Raw genomic sequence first — 19,216 nt, 5'->3', positions numbered from 1 at the left:
ACTGTTGATTCTGGAATCGTAATATTAATATTAGTTCGAAGTTTGAATATAAAAGTTCGAAACAGTCCTGAGGCAATGGTTCTCAAACATTGTTACAAGACTTTAATCCCACAAATTTACTTTCAAATACTTTCTCGTTTTCACTTTGGTACCTATGGAATATAGTAGCAACATGTCTTAAACAGTTATACATTCTCGTATTTACAATTATTGGAATAAAGTACAGCATTTTATTTTTATCTTTTACATTTTTTTTCAATCATTGCCATTTTGTATTTTGAAGTACCAACAAGGAAACAATTTACACGTTTGGCATTTTAATTCCAAAAAATTTGTTTTACTATTAAGCAAACAATACAAGAGCACACGAAACATTTGTAGTCATGTCATTTGGAATTATATTAATGAACTTTTAATCTAAAGTACAAGGAGTACACATGAGTAATACATAATTGTGAAAATTTTGACAACTGAAACCCTGAAATGGTATAACTGATGCTACCTGAGACGTCATCAAATAATGCAACAAAAATGTAAATGTAAATTACTATTGAAAGAAAAAGCAAAATTTCTGTGCTACAAAATAATACTGTTAGAGAACAATGATGTGGATAAAATATTATAAGAGCATGTATTAAATGTCAATTTTCATATAAATGCCCAGATGATTTTTTTTTAAATTAGGGGAAAGTAGACTTTAGACGATATTAGACAAGGCAATTATGTATGCAAAATTAGGAGACATGCATTCAAATTATTTCCTGTAATAAAAATTAGAATTCAACTTTCCATGGTAGATCGCACATGTTCTATCTCCGAACAAGGTGAAATACGTGCAGTTTACTATGGAAAGTTGAATGTTAATTATTATTACACGAAATAATTTGAACGCATGATTCTTAGCATGCAAGATTGCATAGAAAATTGCATCGCATAAAATGGGCTTTAGGGACTTTTAGCTTAACAAACTTCTTTTATCTCATTGATCTTTTTTATATGATTTATTTGAGAAATCAGGAGAAAGAAAGTTAAATAAATTCGGTGCTTTGGGTACGTCATGTAAATTCGCTTTTATCCCTTGTAGGGTATTATTTCAGATTGTTTAATACAAAAGCGTCTTATTTTCAAAAGGACACTGCTTCATAGTGTATGCTATGCTATGGCATACTGAAATGCCACGAAAACTATACTCTAGTGTTCACGTCATGTTACATATGCACATCAAGCTTTAGTCAACGAAATGATCTATTTGTTCACAAAGCTGAAACACCTGACTTAGCAAAATAATATTCTGTGCACTATTGCAGATTATTACAAATTAAAATGCCAAGCCATCAACCAACTATCAAGAAAAAAATCTAGCAACAAAGCACGGACGTCGAGGGTTGGGAATTATGTTCCTCTTTAGATTATTGACAAATAATTTCTACTTCCCTCCCAGTAAGCAGGGGCGTGGGGCCACCGGAAATACTGGTCAAAATTTTTTCAAATATTTCAAACTATCCTATCCCTTTAATTACTGAAAATCGTATTTTCTTTTAAATGATTCTCTGCCCCTCCTTCAGGTACTTATACTTAACAATGGCCATACATCAAAAGATATGCAGTTCAATTTCTTGTTAGGGTTGCCTCGTATAAATGGAAAAGGTACAGTCGGTATTCATTTAAAAAAGAATATACAAAGTGGTTTATAAAAAAGGTGTTTCTTGGAAGATAAACCAAACTAAAGGGAAGAACTAGCTCGAATTTCTATGTTCCGATTTCTGCAACAAAATCACGGAATTTATACTGAATCACTTATGATTGAGACTTTATGGATAACCAGACAAAGTTCCAAATCTTATGCCCAATCGTTCACAGTGAACGGATCTAGAGAATGAAACAAACCAGTTGCCATGGACCAAAACTCCTTCCTTCAGCACAGCGGAATCAATATCCAGTTTCAAAGCTAAGCTTTGCGCACACCTCTCAGTTCGGGGTAACAGCAAAAATTATTTTTTCAATAAGAAGTTCCGGAATGTTTCGAAATTCCGGAATGTTCCGAAATTCCGGAACGTTTCGAAATTCCGGAACGTCTTGAAACTGTGTTCCGATTCCGGAATTGCAATTTCCGTTCCGAAAAATTCCGGAATTAGGAACAGCCCTAGTGATTACTAAATAAATTTGTAAGTAGTAAACAGGGTTGGCTGGTTTAAACCAAGGTGTAACCAGCTGTTTAAAAAAAAAAAAAAAAAAAATGTTCGTAAAAGTGTAAGTGTTTGTAAAATCTTGATGAATATACATTTGTGGGTTATCACGTTTCACTCCCGTACATTATTCGTATTATATTCAGACCTAAATTCCCCATTCATTACTCAAAAAGATTATAATACAAAAGCAACGTTTTTTATATATAAGTTTATAAATGTTTTGTGATTTTTTTGTAGTTGTTATTATTGTTATGTGATTGCAACCAAAGAAAAATTCTAAATATTGTTTCGTTTCAATGTTTACTATTGATAAAATACATTGAAATGCTGTACTTTTTGTGGGGGGGGGGGGATCATACAGACCCCACGAGAGGCATTTAGTGAAATGAGAAGTATCTTTGGTAGCTATTTATCTATAAATGAGTTTGAGCCAAAGTGGACTCAAATAATTCGTATCTTTAATCACTTTTCGTACTGATATGCAAATTAAGTCCCGTACTCCGTAGTACTTTGAAATTGTCAATATGTAATTCTGTATAATGGTTTCACTTGTGCAACTGTTTATATTTTTGTCCTTCTGAAATGTCTCTTGACAGTTATATTAAGAAGTATGTAAAGATCAGTACAACGTATTTTTATCAGAATTCCTTCGTGAGTGAGTCGGCAGACGTATCGCATTTGTGGCCAATTAGTCCTGGTTCCGAGTTCAAATGGAGGACAATTTCTCTCGGATGTAACTCGAGAAGCGGTTTTTATTCCGCTTAAAGCTTATGTGACCTCTTCCAGCATAACCCTGTTGTTGCATAATAACATCAATGCGAAACAAACTCATTTCTGTCCATATATGATATGAATATATAGAGCAAATTATTTTAAAAAAAGTTTAAAAAAAAAAGAAAAAAAACTTTTTTTTTTTAATAAAAACCATGGTTTTTGCCAACCCTGGTAGTAAATCATAAATAGTACTGCAATGCAAACATATCTAAGCCCAACCTATACTTAACATAATTTTAAAACTGCTCTTATTTTAATTCACTTCTAATTTCTCTAAATGAATAGTAGACATCATGGAAATTTTAATTTGAACCAGACCTAATATCTTAAGCTTTTCAGTGTAGCGTTTTCTTACAGCAATTCGAGTCATAGAACTATGTGCAACTTATATATAGAACCTATATAAATATGTACATGTTTTAGTAAATTTCTAATCGTATTAAATTTAATATCAAACTATTTATATACCAGAGAATTAAACGTAGTAAAAAGTACTCATTATTTTACTTTAATACATATTTAATCATGTTGTAATAATTCTTGCAAAGGCATTTTGTATTAAATCAAACGGAATGTTTTTTTTATTATTATTATTATTATTTGGACGGTCAGGAATCTAAATTCAAAATTCTTCACTTGGAACATCATCATCTTCAGCAGAAATCCTCATACAGTGGTCCAGTGATCAGTCAGTTTCTTGGTAATGTCATTGTTCAATTTATTGTGCTGAAAGACCTTGTAACGTAGCAGCGGTTGACATAGGCACAGTTAATATTTTTATATATACTCTTTTTAGTGCATCATAACCTACAGTTGAACTCAGATTGTATTTTAATAGTCACACACTGATGTACTCACAACTCGCGCCGTGTGGACTTTGTGGTGGACAAACACCGTGCTCCTGGGTTGTCTCGGGGTTCTCCCATTTTCTCTCACTTTCTTCATTCCACCATTTCATTCATTTCTCATTATCACCATATCCTTTAGCCTAACCGGCATAACGGGTAAAACTTAAAAAGAAAAGAAGACTTTCTGCTAAGAATTTGAAGGATTTTACAACTGTTTGTAAATAGTCATCTAGTAAATTATTAGAGAGAGGCATTGTGACCTCTGGTGGCATTAGAGAGTGTCTTCATGCCGATATTTCCATCATACAAAATTTCAACGCTTTTATTTGTTAGTTTAAAGATTACAGGGATGTTTCAAGACAAATGGTCCATTTTATATTATACCAACTTTCGCTTGCTTCTATAGTGCACATTATCACTCTTGTTACCATCCGTAAGTGGACGCACAAAGTATACTCGTCTGCGGATTTAATTATCCAGGTATTTGGATTCTTTAGAACTAGTCCTTTATATTTTTAAGCCACGCCTATCGAAAAAAACCTTCCCAACTCGTATCAAATAGCAACTTGAAAGTCAGAATGCTTCAAATACAGCAATGTATGTAGTTTCAAATGTAAGTCCTTTGCGAAGTATTAGAGAATGGAGAAACTACATAGAATGTTCGAGAAGTCCTTGTAATTTTAGTGAACCGTGTCAGTGTAATTTTAGTTATGGTATTGGTACTGCTTTCACAGACAGCTTTGTCCAGTATCTCTATTTTCAAGCGCTGCCTAGTATACCTGCCTTAAGGGCAGGTGGAGGATTACACTTGTGAACCCATCGTTGATGTGAGTGGTTGCAGTTACACTGTTGATTTGATTTCATTTTAGCTTCCCGTTCAGCAGCGAGGCTATATGAGACGTAGACTTACAGCTTAACGTGGAAGCTGAACCACATGATCTCCCGCCGGAAATCGAAACGGATTGAGGAACGGTTAGTGGCATTTCTGTGGACGCAAGAATGACTACACAGAGGAAAAAGATTGATACAGGCAATGACTGCGTTTAGAAATTATTTTAGCAAGGACTCACCTCGTAAAGCAACCCTACTTGATTCTTAGAAACGTGCGTTTGCTTTAGGATGTGGCAAAGACAGGTCGCGTAGTGGATATAAGAGGACGCGGACATGGAGACGCATGCATCTGTATATACATGATGGAGTTCATACAAATCCACTGGATACATAGTTCATATATGTAAATACTCAATTATAGTATGTATTAAATAAAGAAACTAAAATTACACTGACATTTTTCTCTGCAATACTCAAATTAGGGTACAGGTACTTTTCGGGCACCCTGTGTACATCGTTGTGTATATTTACGAAGCAATAAACTTAGAATTTCAACTCATAAGGGACTGTGGACGTCACATTCAACTAAATGAAGCGTGAACAGCGTCTTTATTTTTTTTTTTTATTTTATTTATTTTTTTAGTCTGGTAACTCTTTTTAATTAATTTCCCAATTGCCGAACAATCTTGATCAGACTCGGAAATTTCTGGATACTCCTCGGAAATACTTGATACTCTGGATACTTGAGACTACGCACATGATTTAGCAATCAACACTCAGGAAGTTGGAAGTCTTTACTGTAATTGTGAAATACACTGAAATGATTCGGAGAAATGTTGAAGTCAGAATAAAGGAACATGTTAAAGATCGAAAAATAATGCATCTGCATTTCCAGGGCTTTTGAACTTTCATTTAAGTACTGTTACCACATTGATGGCGTAAACACATACACAAGACAAGAAGCCCTCTCGGTTAGTCTAGTGGCTAGCGCGCACACGGGGTTCGATTTCCAGTGCGAGAGCCTTGACATGTAAGCACATTACGATGGTTTGAATTCTTATTTAAACCAAGGTTCCCGTCTAATATAGCCTCGGTGCGGAAAAGGGACACTAAAGCCAACCAACCAAGAACGAAAAGCTTTAATCTTCATAAAATTTAAGAAACCTTCTCGAACTTCTGATCAACGAGTTCCGAATAAAATTTCACAAAACATTGTCGATTTCTTGACAGAATCCAAAAGTAGGAACTTCTCTGTAATACATTGGTTTCGTTGTTCTGTTGTTTGACTATCTATCTAAGTGCGTTGGTTGAGAATAATTGTTTCGTCAGGTCTATTTTAATACAAGTTTTTCAGACCATGGGGGAAAAAATTGAATGCTATTCATATGTGCTTCAACTTTTAGGGACATCTTATGGCGGTCCCTAAACATAAATGCATACTCAACGTAATTAGGTAGACAGTCTGTAATATACAGGGTGGTAGGTAACTCCACCGACAAACTTTGAGAGGCGATTCCTTATACGAAATGAAAGAAAAAAGTTCTAATAAACATGGGCCGAAAAGTGCCTCCTTTCAGAGTTATGATCCATTGAAAATTCGAAAAATCATTTTTCAAAACTCCCTAACTTAGAAAGTATAGGACCTATCCCAAGCGGTTTAAGGAATTACACAGAAACTGGTATACGCTCTATCTAAATATCGATGTTTCAGAATTCACCAGTACCTGCGAAACGAACGCACCACTAGTACTTAAAGGAGTATTCCCATACTTCAACTTCCTTTTTACAGTTCCTTTCACCGATAACGGATGGTAAAACATGGATATTTAGATAGAGAACATACTACTTCCTGTGTAACTCCTTAAACCGCTTGAGATAGGTCCTATGTTTCTAAGTTAGGGAGTTTTAAAAAATGATTTTTCGAATTTTCAATGGATCATAACTCTGAAAGGAGGCATTTTTCGGACCATGTTTATTAGAACTTTTTCCTTTCATTTCGTATAAGGAATTGCCTCCCAAAGTTTGTCGGTGGAGTTATCTACCACCCTGTATATGGTGTGATTGATCAAACTTACAACTTGTAGAATACTTTTGAAAAGAAATATCGATTTCATAAATGCATTACCAAATTTATGAAATGGTAGTGTTGTGTATTCATAATTCTACCTAATTTTTGTTATGTTAACGGTTTATATTTTAGAATTTTAATGTGTATTTTTTTTTATAACGGCTGTTCGTTAAGCATTCATTAATAGATATGTAGTACAGAGGTTAATGGTTATACCTGTACAATTTGGTAAAAATTATATCTCGTTTATATCTTGTATCTTCATTGTGTGTATTTTTAAAATGTAATTATTTATTTTTAAGGCAAAGGCTATGGTCTTACTATTACCCCTCTTCCTGCCGGTCACATGATAGGTGGAACGATATGGAAAATCGTTAAAGTTGGTGAAGAAGATATCGTATATGCTGTAGATTTTAACCATAAGAAAGAACGTCATTTAAATGGTTGTGAGTTAGAAAAACTAACACGTCCGTCTTTGCTAATCACGGACGCTTACAATGCCACTTACCAACAAGCTCGGAGGCGAGCGAGAGATGAAAAGCTTATGAGTGAGTTTTATATTTGTATTCATTCATGTACTTGCATTAAATAATTATAATAATTAGTGAAAAATGTAAGCAATGTAAAGTTTGTATAATATGATAATTTGTTTCTAACTAAAGTATACTTAATTATTTATTCAAGTAATGAAAATAATGTAGTTACAATTTACTTGGTATATCAAAAGTCCTGCATCATAGGCCAATTCTGTTATTAATAAAGAGAAGAAAAGAAAGAAAGGAAAGTTGTTGGAAATACGTGGAATTTCAATGTAAAATGAATTTTTTCCAATTGCACCAGCCGTTGGGATTCATACTAGTAAGTCGACCTGTGTTAAATGAGGAATTAAATGTTTCCAGTTCAGCAGCTTGTTAGAACGGAAAGTAACGACACGCAAAAATAGCACGTTGAAAGTGCACATTGTTGTGTGAGAGAACCTACATCACAACATAAACCCATTTCCCAATAATGCTATATTGTTGGTATGTAAAGGCTCAAGAGAAACATTTCCATCATATCAGATTTGGAACTACCTGTTTCCAACTACTTTCCATTTTTTTAAAATCTTTTCGTTACTTGCAACGGAGTTGGCGTATGCTTCGGACTTTTGATATACCCAGTATGATTATATATACACAGGGTGTCTCAAAAGTCCCCTGACATTGAATTACTCTGTTATTATCAGAGTTACAACAAAATATAAGAGGGGAAACCATCTCCAAATATGATGTTGTCAATCTAAAGTGAAGGAATTTTTTAAATCGGACGAGCCGTCTGGGCTGTACACTCTTTATGCGCCCAGTGTTAAATGAAAATGCAGCGTTGCCATTTACCTTTACCCACAACATAAGTGAATGAAGTTACTGTCTTTTACACTATCGTGTCGATGGCCAGCCCCTATTTCAAACATGTCCCCATTCATCATACTCTTACCTTAGCGTAAAAGAGTAACTTCATTCACTTATGTTGTGGGTCCAAATAAATGGCAAAGTTGCATTTTCATTTAACATTGGGCGCATAAAGAGTATATAACCCAAACGGCTCGTCCGATTTAAAAAATTACTTCACTTTAGACAGAAAACATAATATTTGTAGACGGTTTCTCGTCTTACATTTTGTTGTAACTCCAATAAAAGAAAGTTGACCTATGTCAGGGGACTTTTGAGACACCCTGTATATAAAATCATTAATGAAGTAAATGTTTCACTTAACGTTTGTTTCTAATAATTTGATTATTCAATAATTGCTTCTTGACCTACAATCGGTGACTCACTATCTGACATAAATCTCAAATCTATGATGCTAATGTGCTAATATGTGGAATTCGAACTGTGCAAACGAGGTAGATTTCCTTATGTAAGTTAGTATTAAAAATACGAAGTTGATCAGGGGTAAAACTGACTTGTTTGAGAATAACTAAGAGCCCTGAAAATCTATTCCGAGATTTCCCGATCCTGGAAGGCCAAATTTTGTAATGTATCAGTGAAAAAGTTCAGTTTTGTCTGTGTCATAGCCAAAATACTTAAACTTAGCTTGTATTGAAAAGGGTTTGATGAATCAAATTTAACAAATGAATTTAATAATTAATTTCAGGGGTTCTTTTTGGTCTTGTAAGTAAATATAACTAATAAAATAATCATATGCATACTGTATTAAGTGGACGAAATCATTGACATTTTATATATATAACATGTTAGTGAAATCATTAGACATGCTCCTTATGATCTTCATTTCGTTGAATTTATTTCCTTTGATATAATGATTGGTGAGAGATGTTATTTACGAATATTTTTGTAGTAGACTTTGTGATGGACAGTGAAATACAGTAAAGGAATGACATTCTGTCTCATTTAAAGAGTTCTTTGGATTCATTTTTATGTTTTCTTTTTAGCTAATATATTACAAACTTTGAGGAGCAGTGGGAATGTACTAGTGACGGTGGATACCGCGGGGCGAGTGTTGGAACTAGCTCACATGTTGGATCAGTTGTGGAGGAATAAAGAATCTGGTCTTCTTGCGTACTCCCTGGCTCTCCTTAACAACGTCAGTTATAATGTAGTGGAATTTGCAAAGTCACAGGTAAATTAGAACGCGTTTTCTCCTTCATATTCTCGTACTAGGAGGGTCAGTTGTGTTCATGTAATGCCTACAAGTGCATGTTAGAATTTTTTTGTGCAATGCTTTCAAACATAACAAAGTTTCTTAAATAACATGCAAAAGTCAGAGACATGTAAAATTTTAATGAAATTGAAGGGAGAAAAAGTTCATTAGATATATAGAATCTTGTTTTAAAGGATTTATAAGTTGATTGCTGTAAATGCTAAATTAAATAAAAGATACAGAGTCGAATGAGGCAAGGTATTCACTAAACTTTCTTGCATTGAATTGTACCTTTCTCGGTGGGGGCACTCGGTCGAAGAAGTGTAAAACCTTTTTCAGGCCAGCCATCCTGAGAGAGGTTTTCCTCATTCACACCAGGCAAATGCCAGGATGGTACCTAACATGTAGGTCCCAGGCCGCTTCCTTCCTTCCCTTTCCCTGGATAGTGTGCTCGCCAAGGGACGTCGTCCCTCATACGTGATGGGCTAAATGACCGTAGATGCCAAAAGCCCCGAAATCTAAATCCTAAATCCCTAAATTATGGCTTTCTGCAGTTCGTATTTCGTGAACATTTATTCATGAAATGCGAACATAATTATAATAGGGGTTTATTTATGAAATATGAGCAAAATCATCTGCCTTTTTATTTAAAACGAACTCTCCCTTAAAGTAAGTCTTTATTAATATTATTAGAAAAATGCCTTATACCATAAGAGTTGCCAGTGAGATAATAATGAAAAAAATGGCAAAATTGTTAAAGCCGTTTTCGAGAGAATCACGTTTTATTTATTTTCATCCTCTAATAAACTACTCTTGTTTTTCGGAATGGAAAAGATATTCAAAAAATCCTCATCGAGAATCTTGTAAAAACTTTATTATGAAAGAGAGAGAGGATATGAAAAATCGAAGTTTTAACGTTTGGTACAGATAAGTTAAACGGTACCTATCTATACCTGTAGGCGAGTGTAATCCATCGGGGCAAACAGACATCCAAAAGTAACGTTTTCGGTATGTAGGAGCCATGAAATCGATATGTAGGGTTAAATCCGTGAAATCTTTATTTATTTATTTATTTATTTGATCACTATACTCTCTTTTTTTCCTTTTGTCACTTGAAGTAATAAAATTGTGTGTTTATGCTTAAGAGAATGTTTCTATAGACATTTTACATAGGTCTATGAAGTATTATTAACATTTGATTGAGTACGTTTCTCATTCACGTATAGAAAACCTTTCTATAATTAAGAATTAAGAGAATCTGTTAAGCAGCTCACCACCTCAAAAGAAAATTAATTTCTGTTTATATTCGATGAGTTTGTTTTTAAAATTCCATTTGTATATAGTTTTCTATTATATATATATATATATATATATATATATATATATATATAAAAAAAGAAAAATCCATATTGTAACTAGAGTCTTTCTATTTCAAGCGTGCCTTCGGAAAATATGTAAAACATACTTCGGGTCTATCCCTGTCGCCCTTTTGCGGAGGAAACCTTCCCTTTGCTTCAGGGAAACAAGTGAATGTCCTCGGCTGTGTGTTGCCAATTTGTCATTCAGTCGTGTGGTCTTGGCGAGTGAGGATCGTAGGCTACTTAGATGGGCTAACAAGACAGTGCACAGCGAAGCGGGTGAAATAATTCAATGTGGCAATCCTGTCTGCATCCAGGATGTCGGCTACAGCAACTTTGTTCCTCCTGTTTTGAGGGAGGTACGGGAAAAGCACATTGACAGCAGCGCCGGAAAGTCACACTTAAATAGAAAGGCTGTAGTTCAGCACCTTGACGAAGATGGTTTGTTGATACTATTGATAATGTTGTCATCGACAGAATTATAGGATATTTTAAGATGAGTTTCTAATTATTTAAACGCATGTTCAAGATTATCCTTCCATTTGCTCTGTAAATAAACACTCTAAATTTCTTTCATTTATTCTTTTGTCTTTCTCACTACCTTTTAATGTATAAACAAGTATCTTACTTGAACTACATTAATTTTGCACGTAAGTCCATACAACTTACTTGGATTTTTCAATTATATGTTTTTTAAGATGTCGATTTCTCTTATCCTGACAAGAAACTTAGGATTCACATCGTAATTCATATGATTTTCGATTCATGCTTAAGTTCCTGGTTCAGATGTGTTCAAACATTCTTCCGTACAGTTTTCTTAAGTGTAAAAGAGTTTGTCCTGAATTCATTGTTCTTAAGTAAACTGACATGTTGAATTATTATATACGTATTACTTATATGCACTGAAATTCTTTCAGATTGAATGGATGAGTGACAAACTAATGCGAACGTTTGAAGGCGCTCGAAACAATCCATTCCAGTTCAAGCATTTGCAGCTTTGTCACAGTACAGCAGAACTGAGTCGAGTTCCAAGTCCAAAGGTAAGCGAAACAGCCAACTGACAATATGGTGATATATAAAGGCATGAGTTTAATACTTAGCCAGAAGAAAAAATATTCATGAAATAATCGTGTTTCGTTTTGCGTATACACTGTCCGTATGTCATACGAGTATAACAGTAAAAAAATACAGTAGATCTTTTTCTATACTTTTGTTTTAAACATACAATACTTCTTTTTGTTATTAGTGTCAGTATATGGGACAACATTTATTTTGGAAAATAAGTTTAATATGCGGAAAATTTTATCTTTCTTATCTTTCTTTGAAGGTGGTACTTGCTAGTATGCCTGATATGGAATGTGGCTTTTCGAGAGAACTTTTTTTGCAGTGGTGTTCAAATCCTGCCAACAGTATTATTGTAACATCAAGGTATGAAAGTTTCTAAATACTTTATTATTCTGAACAGTAGTTAATAATCTTACTATTAATGTACGATTTTCTCTTTTATTCGTATTAATCTTATAGAATATGCTTGAACTCATAAACATATTCACTGTATTTCAGTCAGTGTGTAAGCTGAAGGTGCATTTCGTGTAATGATACATTATGTTAGATGTATCTGAAATATAGGATGTAATATTTAAAACTGGCTTATTTGATACGTTATGTTGGATATATCTGAAATTTAGGATGTATTTTAAAATGTGTCCAAAGAGAGATGCATCCACTTACATTTAATGCTACAGCTGACGAAAACATGAATGGTTGGTGTCAAGACATGCCTCATCAGGGAAGAGTCCGAACGGGGCACTCGAGTTAACGAACTACATGTATCAGATATGAAAGAGGGTGTGAAACTGTGTACATATGCAAATTTATAGCGGCTGAGTGCAACATGGAAAAGCAGGTGAGCCGGAAGAAATATGGTCGACCGTAGGGCCCAGCAACAGAGAAAGCTAAGGAACCACTCGTTCCGCGCGTGAATGGCCACATAAATTAAGCTAAATGTTTAGTAGTAAATGCATAAGATGTGCTATATATAATGAACATCATGGCCGCCATATTGAAAGTGGCCATCTTAAATTTGGATTCACAGTATAAAAGATAAAGTGGGTCATGTGGCATATGAAATAGCACTGAAATTTTACCAGGAATACATTGGTGTTAACCATTCTGTAGTAACTATTGTGAGTTGAGAAATAACATGCAAGAAAGACTCACTAGTATGACGTAAAAGCTAGAGCTTACAGAACTTTGGTTTGTATACAGACCAAAGGAAAAGTGTGTTTAGATGCAGAATAGTTGCGAGTAAGGGAAAGATAGTCATTGACGACAGAGAAAGAAGAGACCAAAGTGAGTCCTTGCCACCTACTGTATGTCCAGTTTGCAGACACAAAACACGCGAGAAAGCTCATTAGCTAATATCTGCGGTATCAGTGAAGTAGTGAAGTAAGATAGAGTGGTTGGTAGGAAGGTTAATGTGCCCTTGGTCGGTGAGCCACTGTTGAGGAAGTGCTAGAAAATGAAAAGGTATATTCTAATTCATCATAAGGAAAAGTTATTTCTTCTTGTGAGCACGAATATGAATCCCCAGGTAGTTGTGTCATTATTAGAGCTTGAGTTTGGGACGTGCGACAATAAACCTTGTGCAGAAGATCAGAAATGTAGGTTTCAGTGAATATTGATACAGTGGTCGAAGAATATCAAACGTTAGAGATAGATGATAGCGTGTCAGGTGAGAACAGCTCTTGTGTTTTCATCACACTCTTATAGATACTCTTCACATCAACTGTCCTTCATAGATTGGTATGTACCTTTCTCAGTATACTTATTTATGTGATGATATATATGTTATTTTCTTTGAGAAGAATCACGTCTTAATTGTACCTATAATCTCCAGCCCTCCTTTGTGCCGAGTGTTTTAACGAGACAACATTTATTCATCTTTAACACTGCAATATTACCAGCTCGTTGCTTGTGCAAATGCTCTTTGTAATTTTTTCCAGATGTGCATCATGTACCAACATTATTCCGACAGGTTATTCAGCAGTTTGTTCAAATATCCCCTCACGACTTTCTTGCATGTTACTTCTCAACTCACAATAAAGTTACTACAAAATGGTTAGTACCAATGAATTCCTGGTAAAATTTCAGTACTATTTCATATACCACATGACCCACTTTCTCCTTTACATTGTGAATCCCAATTGAAGATGGTCACTCAATATGGCGGCCATAATGTTAATTACAGACATAGTAGATTTTATCATGCATCTACTACTAAACATTTGACCTTAATTTATGTGGCCATTCATGCGTAGAACGAGTAATTCCTTAGCTTTCTGTGTTGCTGGGCCCTACGGTCGGCAATATTTCTTCCGGCTCTCTTGCTTTTCCATGTTGCCCTCAGCCGCTATAAATTTGCATATGTACATAGTTTCACACCCTCTTTCATTTCTGATAACATGTCGATTGGCAACTCGAGTGCCCCATTCGGACCCTTCCCTGGTCAGTCCTCTTGAACAATACCAGACTTTCTAATGCTCCTATATTTCTTATTTTTCCTATATATTTGCGTCTCTTCCTATAAATTCCAATATTTCCTATATTTTAACGAAACCTCCTATATTTTTGTGGCATTGCTACTTCCACTTGTGAAAATAACATAAGGAATAAGTTGTGGGTGGTTGGAGGCCCTTTTGTCTCCACAGTAGAATGAGTAGAGTAGAGTAGAGGAGAGGAGTCTCTTCTGTGTTTCGTCCTTTCCTGCTTATTTTCTAAAGATAATTACACCAAACAATATACAGTTAGCGCAGAAAATATTCATACACCTACAAAATGGAACAAAAAATAAACTAGTTTCGTCATATTCATTAAAAAATTCTATGGAGTAGTGGTTTTAATGACTTATAAATAATTTATTTAGGTGTATCAATACTTTCTGCACTAACTGTAGGCAAGTAATTGTAGAATATGTTACACATAGTTAAATCTTACCTTAAAAGCGCCAGGTGCAGAATGTTTACTGATTTTCTGATGCAGATCCTTTTTACACTTTCCTCATAGTCGTTCCTTAGTACTGATGAGTTACGTATGATAACACTAAGAAACTCATATAAAATTTTGCAACGAGATAATTACTCATTTAGTTACATTTAGTGTAGAATGTATGTTCATATAACAATTGGTGTAATTTCCATGTTTTTTATTTCTTTCTTTTTTTTTTTTTTTCATTTGTACCTATTGGATAATTGGAATGTTCCTTTTTCACTGCTTCACGAAACCCTTATATTTTTTCGTCGTGATTTCTTATATATATTTTCCATTAGCATTGGAAAGCCTGCAATATTCTCCGAAGCTTGCCCACAATGATATTTCTTATTTTCTTTTAATGTACGATTTCAAGTTGTCTTCAGTTTACGGGCTGACTCTGTAGAGTTACGTATTTTATGTAGTATATCGTACGTAGTGGTGTAAGAGTTAAATCCTATAATATGTTATTGAAAGGCTCCGGGCCGCAGGACGTTAAAGTAAGTTTTATACAGTGGGTATTTTGACTGTAATTATTTGTGGCAAGTGTATCAGTTTCCATTGTTTAAAATGCAACTTCCTACACCAGAACTTATAACTGTTGTTTCCATGATCTGTTTTGTTCATTGTTTATCTCAGAATGATAAATCAGCTCGGAAATTTAGATTGCCATTGAGACTCGAACTTGGAACCATACGTGTCAGAAATCCAACTATATAACTTTTTCTAGAATCCAAGATTTAACTGAAGGCACAATGACTCAATGGTAAAACGCTCACCTTTGGTGCTATGAAAACTGGTTCGATCCCCAGTCAGGTGAACTGATGGATAACATTGTGTCCATGGGTTTTCCTGGGGTCTCCCGTTTCTTCCCTCATTTTCATTTCACCGATTATTTCATAAGTGTTCAATTTCATTAGTCATCCAGCTCATTTAGTCAAAAGGACATAACAGTGGAACGTTAATAGTAAAGATTTATTTTTTTTAATTAAGTATTTAAAACTACCTATAGCAAACAGTTGCTCTGCTACCAATATTATTTATATTCTACATATAATTGTTTCCTATATAAGAGGCATGACACTTGTACTTCTATTTGTATACATCATATTTATCTTCAACTCCTGCGTTTACGTACTTCTATGAAAGAATTTCTTTGTTATTGTTACTGTGTACTTTAAAAAAAAAAAAGATGTAGTCTGTTGTTAATAGATACTAATGAAAACTCAAGAATGAGTAACTTATGATTAAAAAAAAAGAAGAGTATTGTTTGAGCATATTCCATATTATCGCTATTATATGTTTTAAAAACTGCCACAGAAGTGCAGTATCATACCACGAATAACAATTAATACTATCATAGAGTCATCTTAGAAATTTTGCAACGACATTCATAAATAAATTAGTAATTGGCGGTCTTGTCTTTTAGTTGAAGTAAATTGCTGAGAATCAACTGAAAACTAATGGATTCAGATGATCTTCCTCCTAGTTTTCCCCCTTTTTCTTTATATTTTGCGAGATATAAATATTTGTTAAGTATGAGAGCGGTATTTAAAATAGAACTGTCTTTATTAAAACAGAACTTCTCCTGGAACTTTGGCTCGGCAGTTAATTGATAATGGAGGTGGAAACATGTTCTTAACTTTAGAAGTTCGCAGGCGAGTGAGATTAGAAGGCGCTGAATTGGAAGAATACCTTCGAAGAGAAAAAGAGAACAAAGGAACCAAAGAGAAGTAAGTAGAGAAATATGTTCATAGTTTAATATCGAAGTGAATGTTATGAAAAGGAAATTTAATACACAAAGTGGTAAAATGTACTGTTGACACACAATATGCAATGTGGTGTAACTTTTCTGGCAGTAGTGATGGATCTGGAGATGAAATGAATATAATTACAGTAGCCAAGATTAATTAATAAATTTGTAATTGTAATCGAATGCCATTAATGACCTGTGTTAAAAACGAAAGTATTATTCTTTGAAAAATAAAACTCAATATGTTAAAGCGTAGGGCTATGTTCTAATCAACATTTTTGCTCATGTTGATATTATAGATAGATGAACATTATAAATTACGAAGCAGGATTAGTATTGCACTATACATTTACGATGACTAACGGTGACTATACATTCAAAATTTATACCAAAAATTTTTCACTTCATTATTTGGTATTTTTATCAGCCAGATTATACAAGGAACGTGTAATGTAATTTATACAAAAATCTGATAACGTTTAAGAAGGGAGGATACACGAAAAGTTTTTTTTTTTTTTTTTTTTTTTTTTTGAAAACAAAAAAAGGCTATCTATGCTTAATCTTTTCGCATTCCCAAATAATGAATAATAGGAATGGATTTTACTTTTTTGTGAACTGGTGCAATAGTTTGACATCTTTGAACATGTGCAACTGGTCAATATGGCCAGTCGGTTTTCGAACAGCATTGTTAGCTTTCTCTTTCTTCAGAATGAAGCAAGGTTTCTTTCTATTGCAGTCGGTATAAACATACAATATCATTCAAATTGAGTAATTTTTATCATAGACATTTCACGTCTGTAAATGATATTCGAATTTTAAACAACATAGTGTACTTCAAAATAAAACCACATTCAAGTTTCACACATATCGGATCACTGAGCAACTACAGAGATGATACAGAAGATTGATCACAATAATAATAGTCGACTTTGAATTTGCTGGTCGCTGAAAAATAGCCGGTAGTAAATCCCTTTTCTCTATCACCGATTGTGTTCAATGTGACGGCCACGGACCCACACGATAGCCCGACAGCGGAATTTCCACTGTAGCGAACTACTATGTAGAACGGCAAGGGGAATGTCTCGTTATACCGTTTTTGGAACTTTCCAAAGATCTTGCAAGATATGAAAACGGCTAAAGCAAGTGCGTATTTGAGAAGTCCAAACTCACTGTAGTGCATTCGTGAGGCATATTGGGATTTCACAGCGGTCAACGAAAATGGGATCGTTCTTTTTTCTTGCGTAGAATGCTTAGGATGATCGAGCTAGTAGGATTCCACACATTTGTAGTCCGTCCCGTACAGATGAGGAAAGTATGTCATACAAGGGATCCATGACGTTCTTCTGAAAGCAAGCTGCTTTGACTTTGGTGTTGGAGAGCACTTTCGACGAATGGTAGCGTTCCCGACTTGAATATTCCGCTGTTGTCAGAAGTGTTCTGGAAAACTTTTCCGTGGACTGCAGCACAAAGTCAGAATTGCTCTTGTGTTCTGTTTGACGATTGCTCTTGTGTTCTGTTTGACGATAGAAAATGACTCGAACTCTGATGGTTTTATCTGGGTAGAGCCCAGTTTCATACTCGAAGGTACATACCCACTTTCATTTGACTCCTGCAGGATATGTTTCATACAATTTTGTGTGGCTTTGTAAACTCTCCTCGATGTGACATTCTGTGAGCCATTGTCCGCACTCTTTGCGACGCTTCACGGTGTGTGCGATGTTTTTCTAGATAATGTTAGAAACTATTCATGTTGAGATATCTTGTCGTATGGCCAAACTTCTCTGTGTTGGGAAATGTCCTGTGTCACTGCTCTCCTCATGGCACACACTGTACTGGGGGTTCGAGCTGGATGGGCAGGGTTGGTAAAAGCCATGGTTTTTATTGAAAAAAAAGTTTTTTGTTTTAAACTTTTTTGTTTGTTTGTTTAAACCAGGTTTTTTTGGTTTAAATAATTTGCTCTATGCATTTGTATCACATATGGACAGAAATAAGTTTGGTTCAATTTGGTGTTATTATGCAACAACCGGGTTATGCTGGAAGGGGTCACATAAGCTTAAAGCGGAGTCCAAACCGTTTCTCGACTTACATCCGAAACAAACTGTCCTCCATTTGAACTTGAAACCGGGACTAATTGGCTACAAATGTGATACATCTGCCGACTCACTCATGAAGGACTCCTGATACTTTATACTGATCTTTAGGGACACGAGTTTTTCGCACTAAGAATTTGAAAATTTTGCGTTTCATTTTTCATATTTCGCATTTTGTAGCTTTTGTGGAAAATAATTCCCTGACATTTTTACAATTGTTCCTTTTATTCATAGATCACTATAAAAATAAACCATGAATTATCTAAAACCAAAATTCACTGAATATTTCACTTGACAATGTCAATTTCATATATAGAAAATTATATTTTTTCAAATGAAACTGAGGAAAATCAGTAACTAAACTTACTACGAGTAGGAAAGTTTTGCTGAAAACGCATAGGAACAAGTTACATTTAAGCATTAAACATAAGCATGTTACATGTTTCCACATTTACCTTCATCATTGTTGTACGTTTGTCACTTATCACCAGTCCATACTTTAAAAAAAATCTCTCACAATTAACATTGCTTGTTGGAAGCCACATTATATGTAAGTGCGTTTACAACAAACTTCAAACAATCATCACTTCGGAACTCTCTATCCAGCTGCGATGGTGATATCTAACGGGCAACATG

The 19,216-nt window shown here is 34.6% G+C and overlaps 1 protein-coding gene across 2 annotated transcripts in view; it reads left to right on the top strand.

The window, feature by feature from the left end:
- Cpsf100 (cleavage and polyadenylation specificity factor subunit 2) overlaps positions 1-19,216 on the top strand; it is a 71,454-nt gene that overhangs the window by 16,425 nt on the left and 35,813 nt on the right. For both annotated transcript variants that reach the window (XM_081730341.1, XM_081730340.1), the window contains exons 5-9: positions 7,013-7,258; positions 9,142-9,329; positions 11,626-11,748; positions 12,036-12,136; positions 16,318-16,470. In XM_081730341.1, coding sequence (XP_081586467.1) covers positions 7,013-7,258; positions 9,142-9,329; positions 11,626-11,748; positions 12,036-12,136; positions 16,318-16,470 — 811 coding nt within the window. The remainder of the gene's footprint in view (positions 1-7,012; positions 7,259-9,141; positions 9,330-11,625; positions 11,749-12,035; positions 12,137-16,317; positions 16,471-19,216) is intronic.

Source organism: Thermobia domestica, chromosome 11 (genome assembly GCF_964235325.1).
Source record: "Thermobia domestica chromosome 11, izTheDome1.hap1.1, whole genome shotgun sequence".
Classification (NCBI taxonomy): domain Eukaryota; kingdom Metazoa; phylum Arthropoda; class Insecta; order Zygentoma; family Lepismatidae; genus Thermobia; species Thermobia domestica.
This window is presented reverse-complemented; position numbering and strand designations above follow the sequence as displayed.